Source organism: Fukomys damarensis, unplaced genomic scaffold (genome assembly GCF_012274545.1).
Source record: "Fukomys damarensis isolate Sample0158 unplaced genomic scaffold, DMR_v1.0_HiC HiC_scaffold_20, whole genome shotgun sequence".
In the NCBI taxonomy this organism is placed as follows: domain Eukaryota; kingdom Metazoa; phylum Chordata; class Mammalia; order Rodentia; family Bathyergidae; genus Fukomys; species Fukomys damarensis.
In genome coordinates, this window is record NW_022900932.1 from 21,330,060 (window position 1) to 21,342,322 (window position 12,263).

At 39.8% G+C, this 12,263-nt stretch overlaps 2 protein-coding genes across 2 annotated transcripts in view; both read right to left on the reverse strand.

Moving 5' to 3' along the window:
- Ddx21 (DExD-box helicase 21) overlaps positions 1 to 325 on the reverse strand; it is a 22,969-nt gene extending 22,644 nt beyond the window's left edge. Inside the window, exon 1 of the mRNA XM_010605882.3 lies at positions 129 to 325. Coding sequence (XP_010604184.1) covers positions 129 to 200 — 72 coding nt within the window. The 5' untranslated portion in view covers positions 201 to 325. The remainder of the gene's footprint in view (positions 1 to 128) is intronic.
- An 8,538-nt stretch (positions 326 to 8,863) lies between these two features.
- Ddx50 (DExD-box helicase 50) overlaps positions 8,864 to 12,263 on the reverse strand; it is a 33,917-nt gene continuing 30,517 nt past the window's right edge. Inside the window, exons 13-14 of the mRNA XM_010607961.3 lie at positions 10,889 to 10,933; positions 8,864 to 9,332 (exon numbers count right to left, since the gene is read on the reverse strand). Of these exons, the coding sequence (XP_010606263.1) occupies positions 9,054 to 9,332; positions 10,889 to 10,933 (324 nt within the window). The 3' untranslated portion in view covers positions 8,864 to 9,053. The remainder of the gene's footprint in view (positions 9,333 to 10,888; positions 10,934 to 12,263) is intronic.

Below are 12,263 nucleotides of genomic sequence, written 5' to 3' on the forward strand. Positions count from 1 at the left end.
CAGAAAGCGCCGGTCCTAGCCGCCTGCCACGCGCTCCTCGCACCGCCACCTCTCCGGAACCCCAGTGCCCCGCTCTTCCTGGCACCCCGGGCCCGGGCCCTGCCTTGCCCCAGGTCGCTGGGTATTACCTTCTCGTTTCCTTTCTTTTCCACGGCCATGTCCGATTCCAAACCTGCGTTACTACGGAGTTTTCCCGGCATCACTCAGCACGCGCTGCCCAGGCCTACCGATCTCCTCAACCGCGTGCAAAGGAAGAGAGAGTACAAACCCCTCGGCCCACCCAAGCCGTCACTTCCGGTAGTGATGCATTTCCGGCGGAAACAGGACATGCGGAAGTCAGACACACGTGGTAGTTTCAAAGTGTCTACCTCTGGCAGTGGCTTCTCTTAGTGAATTGACCCCTGATGGAATTGAGTTAGCATTTGGAAAGCTTTTCTTTTCTTTTTTGGGGGGCGGGGTACCGGCGATCGAATTCGGGACCTTGCACTTGTGAGACAGGCGGCGGCACCACTGAGCTAAATCTCCGGCCCAGAGTTAGCATTTGGTACAGAGTGGAAACGGAGAGTAACACAAAGATTGGCTTTGTATGCTCATTCCAGCACTGGCTAGATTCTAGCTAGTCTTGCCTGACAAACGAAGACTTTTAGTTGCTTTTGAGTGGCGACTTTTCAGTGCTCTTGGATTGCCCGTTTGCAAGGTCCTTTCACGTACGAAAGGATGATGTTTTTATTCATCGTGTAGAAACCTTTTACAGGTGACGGCCAAACTCACGAGCCTGAATACGAATTAGAATTCAGAAGGTTTTGGGCGTTCGTAAGTACATTCAGCAAACATTCCCTGAGCGTTTATTGTCAAGTGTGAGAAATAAGGCTGGGATCCACTAGCCTTCTCAAGGGATGTGAGGGGCCAGTGAAATCCCAGCAATTCAGGAGGTCAAGAAAGAAGGATTATGTGAAGTCAGAGTCTGGGAAACAACAAGATCCCGTGTCAAAAAATAAATAAAAAATTAGACTAATGTGGAAGAAGTCAGTGGTTGTTTCCCAGGAACAGAGAAGCACCTTACTCAGTCTTGGAACCAGTAAAAGAGTCCCAAACCATGTAGACCTCCGTTATAAACTAATAGGGGCTCCTAGTCTTGCTAATTTGGACAATATACTACTTCAAGCAGAAGGAAACTTGAATGAGCAATGACAGTGTTATTGGACTTTTTCTGAAGAACTAGTGATTCAACAAATTGGGAATTTGTCATAGTTTTAAAAAATGGGCGAGGGCCGGGATTTAGCTCAGTGGTCCCCCGCCTGCCTCCCAAGCACAAGGTCCTGAGTTCAATCGCTGGTACCGCAAAAAATAAACTCAAATAAATGATTGCAAATACCACCTGCCATTTATTTGCTTTGTGATTTTGAACAATTTACTTAACCTGAACCCGAGTTTCTTGTTAATGAAAAAAGGATAAAAAAAGTCATTTATTCGAGTTTGAGAAATTTAAGTAAGATAATGAATGAAAAGGGTTTATCAGTGCTTGGCACATAAAATGCAATATACAAGCTATTGAAACGCGCGCGCACACACACACACACACACACACACACACACACACACAAACCTCACAGGTGTAGGGCCAGGGATTAATTAGCTCAGTGGTTCTGCCGACTGCCTCACAAGCACAAGGTCCAGAGTTCGATCCCCGATACGAAAAAAACAACAAACTCAAAGGTGTGCCACAGGTGTTTGGAAAGACAATTCAAAATACATGAAAAAGGTCAATGCTGGAAGCTTTGTTTCTGTATTTCACGAGATGAGTTAACATTTTAAAATCTGAGAATTTTTGTATTTAATGGTAACTTCATGATTCCTTTCATATTGAGGTTGGGAGATTAGAGGACTGACTGGAGAAAAAGACATGCTGAAAAATCAGTGATGAAGGAAATACCGATGAAGACAAGCAGAAGAATCTAGAGCAGGTTCTTGGGTTGGCAGGGTGGCAATGAAGGGAATGGAGAGACGGAATTAGGATTGGTGAAGCAAGGAAGGTAAAAAGGTTCTTCACCAGGCTGAGTGTGCAGGCACAGTAAGCCTGACTACAGTGAGCTTCCAGGTAAGCAGCAGTCGAGGTAGGTTGCAGAACTCTTGTGAAATGGAGCGTAATGCAAGGGTGTGATCGAGTCCCAGAGAGGGAGTTTACAGCAGGGCACTCCTTACTGTCACTCATTTCCAAGTGACTGGGGAGAGCTCTCAACCAGGCTGACAAATTACATGAACCACACCATGGAATCGCTGTCAACCAGCAGACGTGATTAGGTTGCAAGTAGAGGTCAGTGAGCAAAGCTGCATGGGGCAACATCCTGGTAAACTGACCAAAACTTGCAGATAAGAGGCTGTTCCTATCAATCCCAGCGCTTACTGCACTTTATATCATGCTACTGGTTCTGGGAAGGTGACTGTCCAGTCAGTGCCAGCGATAGTTGGCATCTATTTCATTGAGAATTTGTGTACTGTGTTTATTCTACATCCACTCCATCAACTTGCCCCTGCCCCCAGGGTCTCTTTGTAGCATTGTTCACATGTACTTGTATTTCATATGGGCAGCTTCTATTACAGCATACAGCCTCTGACTCAAACATCAAAAAGGTCCGGGGATTAAGCTCAGTGGCACCATGCCTGTCTTGCAAGCACAAGGTCCTGAGTGGGATCCCTGGTACTGAAAAAATAAAACAAAATAAAAATAAAATGTCAAAAATTTAGGGTCTGGCCGGGGATTTAGCTCAGTGGTTCTGCCTCCTGCCTCACAAGTGCAAGGACCTGAGTTCGATCCCCAGTACCAAAAAAAATTTAGGGTCAAGGAGAAATACTCAGAAGGCTGTAAAAATAAGACCGAGATAAAAGTTTGAAGTTGAGATTAGATTTAAAAGACTGCCTGGTGACTTAATAAGTGTTCAGTGGACTAAGAACTGTTTTCTGAGGTTATTTTTTTTTTTAAGTTTTTGACATACATGACAATTCCAAAAAGGTAAAAAAAAACTACTTGCCAAAACACTTAAATTATTAAAACATTGGAATATTTACTAAGAAATAATTCAGGAAAACTTTCATGTTGACAATTTAAAGAATGTCAGTCAAAAACATTTTTTTACTAAAATGAGTATTAATGTATACCTCCATTTGCATAGTAAAAACCACTCTGGCATTTACAGATACTTCAAAGGCATATGTTAACTATTTTAAGTGCTCCCATTTCAGTTTTCACTGGAAAATTTACAAAATAAAGGAATTTTAAATGGTGGGGAAAAAAATGGGCTGGGGGTTTAGCTCAGTGGGGCTGTGCCTGCCTGGCAAGCACTAGGTCCTGAGTTTGATTCCTGATTAAAAAAAAAAAAAAAAAAAAAAAAATCACCAGCTCCTAAAACACAGTTGGCCTGCAGATTCCTGGCTTTTTTACAGGAAAGGATTTTGACATTTCATTTATCCACTTACGTTGGAGATGGTTAGTGTGGCAAGTGAAGAGAATGAGATAAAGGGAAAGCAATTCCATTCTGTATTCAAGAACACTTGGGAGTAAATTTTAAGTAGCAGGAAGTGAATAATGTTATTAATGGGGAGTTGGGGCTGCTTACAGTATATGGAATTTCTGAACCCTGAAAATCACTTGATTTCCTTTGCTTCCCTTAAAATGTAGAGTCTTAAGATCATAGCATGCGTATCCAACCCCAGTTTAACACCTGGGTCAGAGGGGCTTCTGGAGAGTGGTTGAACTGGACTGAATATCCCGACTTTCCAATTTTTGAATGAGATTAAGAAAGATACTAAATTCCTTCACTCTTGATGCCTGCCTCACAAGCACAAGGTCCCAAGTTCAATCCCCAGTACAAAAAAACAAAACAAAACAAGAAAGATACTAAATTTCTGAAGCAGTAGCTTTCAGGAGCAGATCCTAAATCCAAGCCCTTGACTGACTAGTGTTAAGTGCAAAGTTATTGCCAGGGATTTAGCCCAGTGGTGATGCAGCCTGCCTCCCAAGTACGAAGTTATGAGGTAGGGAAAACTGTTGGAATTTCTAATAGAGTCTTGCCTTGAAACAATTTGTTTCACTTTTACAAAGAAAAGGATTATAAACTGGGCGAGATGGCGCACGCGTGTAATCCCAGAACTCGGGAGGCTGAGGCAGGAGGATCGCTTTGAGTTCAAGACCAGCCTGGGCTAGTGAGTTCCAGATCAGTCTCAACTACATAGTGAGACCCTGTCTCAAAAAACCAAAAAAAAAAAAAAAAGGATTATAGCTTGCAAATATCCAGAGAATGAGAGTTGATTTTTCTGTGTAATTCCCTAAGGAACAAAAGTGATGCCATCAAATTTACTTTTTCATAGCCCTATAGTAACAAAGTAAAAAAGCAAAGTGATTCTTTGGCTACGGTCACCTAGTTCCAGGCTGAGTTATGTCCCCAAAAGATGTTGAATTCCTGGGGCTGAGGATTTAGCTGTGTTTCTGCCACCTGCCTTACAAGCACAATGACCTGAGTCTGATCCCTGGTACCAAAAAAAATGTTGAAGTCCTATGCTGAAAACCTGAGTTTTAAGCTTCATGTAAGCTATTATTTGACATTTCAGTTTTAACAGTTTAGATAAATGAGCAGTAACTTTACTGACACTCTGAGATATCCTTGAGTCAGGAACCTTGATGTACCCATCCTTGTATCTTCAAAGTTTCTGACAGTGCTTGGCACACAGTAGTCTGTCACTAAATATTTATCAAATATTAAGATGGCAATGGTTGGAAAAAAATTACAACTAGATGCTCAGGCAAGACAGCACAACCCCTTAGTACTTGGAAGGAGCAAGTGTAAATGCAATCAACAAACTGATGAAATCCTTGGATACTGTAGCAAGGACTTTGGAGTACCTAAAGGCCCAGTTCCTGCCATACAGAACATGCAGTCTGCTTGATCAACCACAAATAAACTACATGATACTGCTGCTGTTCAAAATACTGCTGTACAAAGTACAGAGATGTGTTTATTAGCCGATGTTCAACACGAGAGTAAGCCCTGGAACACTAGGAAGTGGAAAATAGTTGTCAAAGCTTATAATGTATGTAAGTTTCTCTGCAACAGATCTGCAAATAAGAACAAGCCCAAAATTCCAAGAAGAAAAACGCAAATGGCCTTTTTGGGCTCAAAGGTGGTCAACTTACCATATTTTGTACAGACAGCAGTACAAAATTCAGTTAAGTGAAAGAATTAAGTCACATATATTGGACAGGAAATGTGAAGTTCTGCTTAATCATCAATTCTGCTAGACCAGATTCTTCTGATCTAGATATTGTGTTATTTTTTCATAAAATTATAAAAGAATTTCTATTTTCAAGGTATGTACACATATACGCACACATACATTGAAATCACAAGTCTACACAATAAAATGTTAGCAGTAGTTATCTCTGAGTGGTGTGATTTGGGTGGTTTTTATTTCTTCCATTTGCTTCTCTTTTTTTCAGATTTTCAACAATGGACATGTATTACTGATAAGAGAAAAAGGAGTATGGATTTTTTAAATGTACTGTTAAGCACTACTCCCAAAACACATATAATAAAGCTCTAAGACATTCATATCTAATGTAAATTCATTGTTCCAAATTCTAATGCCAAATAAAATAAAACAGATGTTAATTTCATTTACAAATTCAAAACTAAAGACCAGAGTAACTAATTCAAGTTGAAGCAGCTATTAAGTGACCATACTAGAGAACACAGCATCAAACTGGAGGCCAAAAATCTGAAATCAATAAAGGTGCTGGGCTATAAAAGGAAGGAGCAGAACAAAACCAAGTAGCTGAGTGCAGCTCAAAGCTGAGAAAGAATTGGAAACTTTCCCTGCCCACTCCTTTCACAAATACATGAGAAGCTATTATTTGATCTTGTTAGGACCCCGGCTGACAGGGAAATGACCTTAAATCCATCCAGCTCACTGGCATTTACCTCCACACTGATCTCTTTCACTCCTTCCTGTAAAATCCTTCAATTAACTCCTTCAAAATAAGCCCTCCAAGACACAACTCTTGCTTGTTCTCACCACTGCTTTCCACAAGTGAAATCCCAGCAAGAAGATAAATGGTTGCCCATAATTTAGACCATGTTGTTTTTTATCAGCTACTTTGTGCTTTGGCCTGGGTGCCCATTCCCACTTCCCTGGGTATTTTTTTGTGGGGGCCAGGGATTGAGACAAGGTCATGCTATATATTTCAGGCTGGCCTTGAACTTGCAAGGATTGTTGCCTCAGCCTTGAGTGCTGGAATTACAGACCTATGCCACCACATCCAGCTTCCCCTGGTTGTTTTTGTTTTACCTAATTTAACTTATTATGCTCAATCATGTTGAAAAAATTTTCTCTGAACCCCTTCTCCCACTTTTGGGCTGGTTGTTCTTGCTTAAAACTTGCAACTCACTGCACTTAGTCATGGACTTATGTTTCTACGTATTTCACTGAATTCTGAGGGCAGAGACTGAGCACTCCTTATTCACTCAAAACATTGCCTGGGACACTGTGGGCACACCTCATAATCTGAGTGAGTGAATGAACTAGTACACATGCAACTTAGGTACTTAAATATAAATCTGGAGCCCACAATTGCAAAGCTGAGATTTATCTCCTAACAATGGCTATTTGAATCCATTTCCCCATATCAAAACTCCCTATTTCCTCAGTCCAGCACAGCACATCCTCTCCTGTGCCCTGAAATCTTGCTGGTCCAAAAAAATAGCCCCTGCTGCTTTCCATTCCCTCATATTCCATGTACCCAATTGGTCAAATCCATTTCCAAACCATTACTGCTTTGCTTTCACCTAAGAGCCCTCATACTTTTAAAGATATTTGGTAACATGGCACCTCTCATACCCATCCCCCTTCATTGATATGTTGGACACTGGCTTAGTCTTCCCTTGTAGTCCTGTCTTAACTTTATCCTAGGAGACTCTGAACATCCACGAAAACCACCTAAAAGTCCTCCCACTATCTCAGCTGAGTGACCCTTGCCCCCAACAGGCCCACCACCATCCTCTGCACTTGTCTCCCCCCAAGCTGCTCTACTCCTTAAGCCTGAGGCAGCCCGTATAGTCCTTGAGTCCCCTGCTGTTATAAAGCCCATCTCCACTGCAATCCTCAGGCAGGCTCACGCCATGGACCATCACACCAGTCACCTCACCAAAACCTTTTCCTCCAGTAGTGCAATACCTCGGTCCTGGGTTGATCAATCATCTCTCCTTGCCTTCAACAGAATGCAGTGTTGCAATAGGAAATCACTGAACTGTATGACAATACTTTTCTCCTGATAAAAATGCAGAGATGTGCTTCTACAAGTGCCTGACCATGTCCTGGTGGGTCTTCAAAGGGATCTTGCTCCATCCTCCCAACCCCACCACAATCTCCATCTTTTTTTTTTTTTTTTTTTTTTTTTGCGGTACTGGGGATTGAACTCAGGACCTTGTGCTTAGTGAGGCAGGCATGGTACCACTGAGCTAAATCCCTGGCCCCTCCATAGTCTTCACTCTTACCGTGCTTTCCTTGTTCCTTCGTAGCTACAATTATAATTTTTTATTATTTCCAAATCTATTTCTAGAACAAATCTCTCTCCTGAGCTTCAGACCTGTAATAAACACATTTGGCCACTGAATCCCCTCTTACAAGCTTATATACAATTAGATATTAAAATATATCTCATCCTGAATTAGCCATATTCCTATCTCTTCCCATATAACTTTTCTTCCTCTCAGTATCCTATCTCATGACAAAAATCTTAAGTTATATTCTTCTGAATCTCATCTTCAAATTCAATCAAGATCTGAGTCTTTAAAACTCTATCTCCTAAAACCCTCTGAAATCTACTCGTTTCTCTATATCCACTGCCCCTATTTACCAGTGTGAAAAGTTTTGCTGTAGAAGTTAAACTCATCTGGATTCAAATTCTCACTGTACTATGTACTATTCAGCTGTGTGATCGTAATAAGTAACAACCTCTCAAGTGCTCAGTTCTCACCACACAAAATACCTTACCATCAGTTGTTCAGCTCACCAGCAGCTCTACTTTATTAGTTTATTCCCACAACTTCTTAAGATGTTTCCTGGCCTCCAGTCTGGTCTTCTCCAATCCAGTCTCCTTGACACAGTAATCTTTCTAAAACAAATCTAATCACATTACTCCTTAAACTTTTTATTTCCTCACTTATCTTCAAGAACGAAGTCTGAACTCTGTAACAATGCAGATAAGGCCTTTAAAATCTTGCCCTTGTTAAACACTAAATCCTTCTCTTATTCCTGTCCTCTACCTAACACCGGCAAACCACACTGAACTAACTGTGCATCCTCACACTCATCCTCTGGCTTCCTGCCTACGCTATTTCCGCTGGTTGCCAAGTCCTCTCCCTTCTGAAAGCTCCCCTTCCCACCATACCCACACACATGGGATATCGGATCAACTGATAGGAAATTTCATGAGGACAGTCACTATGCCTGTTCACAATTATATTCCCCAGTGACTTGCTTAGCTATGAACCCATAGCAGACATTCAATAAATTATACTGATGAAACTAGTGAGTGTGCACTATTTGCATCTCTTTAATTTATCTAGAACCTAAAATGCTACAACTAACGATCTCATCAGTTTATACAGCCCTTAACATAGAAGGAATTTCTTATTTTCTATCACATAACCTATGGAAGTAATAATCTAATACAAATACACCATATTTTGGAAAATGTAATAAACTTTAAGGTTAACTTGACTGTCAAGTCGAAGAAATTTTAGAAGATTACATTCAGAAAATTCTTAACACATAGTGAAAAGAGACAATAAAAGGAGTTTTTTTTTTATTCAAAGGTATAACTGGTTAAGTAGATTTGTTTACAACCATTCTTGCGAAATACTTTGTTTAAAAAAATACGACCAAGTTCTTTGCAAACAGCAGACACATACCTCAACTGTGATGTCCCTAATTTTTGGTAGATAATGTACATGATTAGGCAGAAATGGGCAAGCTCACACTGGTAGATTAATTATCAAAGCTCAGTCAAAACTCCGTTTGTGGCCTCCACTTCTTGATCGATTTCTGTTCCCACTTCGTCTTCTACCATCTTGTCGACTTCCTGAGCGACTACCCTGTCGACTCTGTCTACCTGACCGGCCACCAGATCGGCCACCTGAGCGGCCTGACCGGCCAGACCTGCCACTTGACCAACCACTCCTCTGTCTGGAATTAGAAGATGTGTTTCCATCATAATATTCTTCAATTTCAGGTAATTTGGTTGGCACCGAGAGTATCCAGTCTGAATCATGCCACTCTGCCTGTTAGGAATTTATAGAATGGACATAAATGTAAAATAGAAGCCTTAAGCAAGGAAGTGAATAAAGAAATCTTTTTCATATTTTCTAATAACTAAATGCCATACTTGGTTTATACATCTATCTGCTTTGTCAGCACAAAGAAAGGCCATTAATAAGTATGCAACATTCTGAGCAAATAACATCAACAGAACCAAGGTAAACAGCTGATGATGGAGATTAAAAAAATCTGTCAATACCAGGCTAGGACTGAAAAATGTAGTCAGTGGAAACAATTTGGTACCACAGTAAACAACTCAAGCCATATAAATCAAGGCGGTACCACTGTGATAGCTACATTAACTGTTCATTGTAACCATGAGTTGACTTAAGGAGAGGAAGAGACAAACACGTACCTACTACAGATGGGTTTGGCATATGTGACCAAAAATGCAGACTTGTTGGCCAACACTCAAAGAGATAAACATGGCAATGTATGAAGAATTAGCTACACTGATGTTAAGAGCCATCTCGTTTATAATAGAAAATTATGGACATTATCTAATCTTCTGAAAATAGGACCCTGGTGGTCAATTGGGTCAGATAGCTAAATGCCAGGGAGTTACTAAAAATAAGTCACTGGCCAGATGCAGTGGCACATTCATATAACCCCCATTCCCAAGGATGTTGAGGATAGCAAATTCAAGCCCAGACTGGGCAATGCAGTGAGTTAATCCTTTCTCAAAATAAAAGTAATAGCTGGGCATGGCAGCACACACCTGTAATTCCAGCACTCTGGCAGCCAAGGCAGGAGGATCATTGCAAGTTTGAGGCCAGCCTGAACTACAAAGCAAGACCCTGACCCAGTCTAGGGCTGGGGACTTAGCCCAGTGGTGCCACGCCTGCCTTGCAAGTGCAGGGTCCTAAGTTCGATCACAGGTAAAAGGAAAAAAAAAAATAAAAAAAAAGCACTAAAAATATGTACATAGTGCTTGCTTTGCCACATATATTAAAATTGGGATGTGAAATGTGTAAATAAGTATGCAAGAAGGAGCAACAGACAAATTCTTCATTGTAGGAATCTAATGGCCTTTCTTCCAATAGATATAATACAAGGGTATGTTTGGAAAAGGAATGACAGTCTAGATTAGAAGACATTAACAAGAGCTGGGTATGGTGGCTCATGCCTATAATCCCAGCACTCAGGAGGCTGAGGCAGGAGGATCACTGTGAGTTCAAGATCAGCCTGGGCTACATAGTGAGTTCCAGGTCAGTCTCAACTACATAGTGAGACCCTGTCTCAAAAAACAAAACAAAACAAAAAAACAACAACAACAAAAACTGGCCATTAATTAATTGCTGAAGCTGGGTAATGTATATGGGGATTCATTATATACTTCTATCGTTCTTTTATGTTTGAAATTTATAAAATTTTAAATTATATACAATATTTTGTATGCAGGAATTAACTGATTTAGACATAATAATCATGATTTAGACATGATAATCAAATATGTTTTCCAAAGCCCATCTTTTAGAGAAACACATTCAACTATTTAAAATAAAATTTTTTAAAATACCTGTAACTTTTCTGACTCAGTTGTGGGAACATCAAAGCAAACACCCTAAAGGCAAAATAAAAAGTTTTATTTAGATGCATGAGTTAACTTTTATTAAAAACTAATACTTGTTGATAATCTAACATTTGCTAAGAAGGAAGGTATTAAATGTGTTCCATGAGTGCTTGGAGGTCCAAAATAGATAATAAATGACCACACAGGAAACTATCTGCGTAGTGCATTTCTAAATCTGAAAAGGCAACTGAATACAACATCTAATAAAAATCTGCACATAATGATAAGAATCTATGGAGAATTTTCTAGAAGAACTCTAAGAAGAACTATAATTGACTTCATGTTCCCTGTAAAATAATCCTTCCAATAAATCCCTTTAAAATTTAGCAAAGGGGTTGGGGGTGTAATTCAATGGTAAAATGCTTGTCTAGCATGTGGCATATCCTAGGTTTGATCTCAAACACAGCAAAAATAAATTAACTAGTTAAAATTACAAAATTTAGTGCCAGAAAGTTTCTCTCCTGAAGAGCTAGAGTGCTTATCAGGTAAGAAGACTGATACAACCTAAAACGTTTCCTCTTAATCTTGGTTGCCCATTAAGTTGATCTTGTTGTATTTTTTGTCTCCTCTTTCTTGATAATGTGCATAATTGTCCTCCACTTGCCTCAAATCACTGTGGAAGGTAAGTAACACTCAACCTTAAGAGATGATTCTTTCTAATAAATGATCTAGTTAGTAAAATTTAGATTAGAATAAATCTATGTAGTAATGAATAAATAAATATATCTTTTCTCAAAACCATCACAAGAAATCAGTCTTTAAGATTACAGAGTTTCAACTATCCTATGTAAATACATACACTGAAATACTTCATACCATTATTCTTGTTAACAACCAATAGCAGGCTAATTAAAAATAAATACACATGAACACCCATAATACGTATCCCATGACAGAAGCTTAAACTGGGTATCAGACACTAAAACCAAGCAAATGACTTGCAGCTCTGAAAGAATGAGTAATTTATATAACTTTCTAAATATATATCAAACCACATTCAAAAAAACTATTATTCATCCATTAGGCTTCAAAACAAGGGAAGAAGGAACACAATTTCCTAGTCTTTCGTCATGTCCTCTTTTTGGTGTCTTCCTGAAAAAATTAAAAGCATCATACCACAACGATATATGTATACCCATGTTTATAGTAGCACAGTTTGTAACAGCTAAATCTTGGAAAAAGCCCAAATACGCAGCAGTCAACGAATGGGTAAAGATGTGTTTTTTTCTACAGTGGAATACTACTCTGCCATAATGAAGGGTGAATTGAGACATTTACAGCTAAATGAATGGACCTCAAGACCATACACCAAAAAAATTGG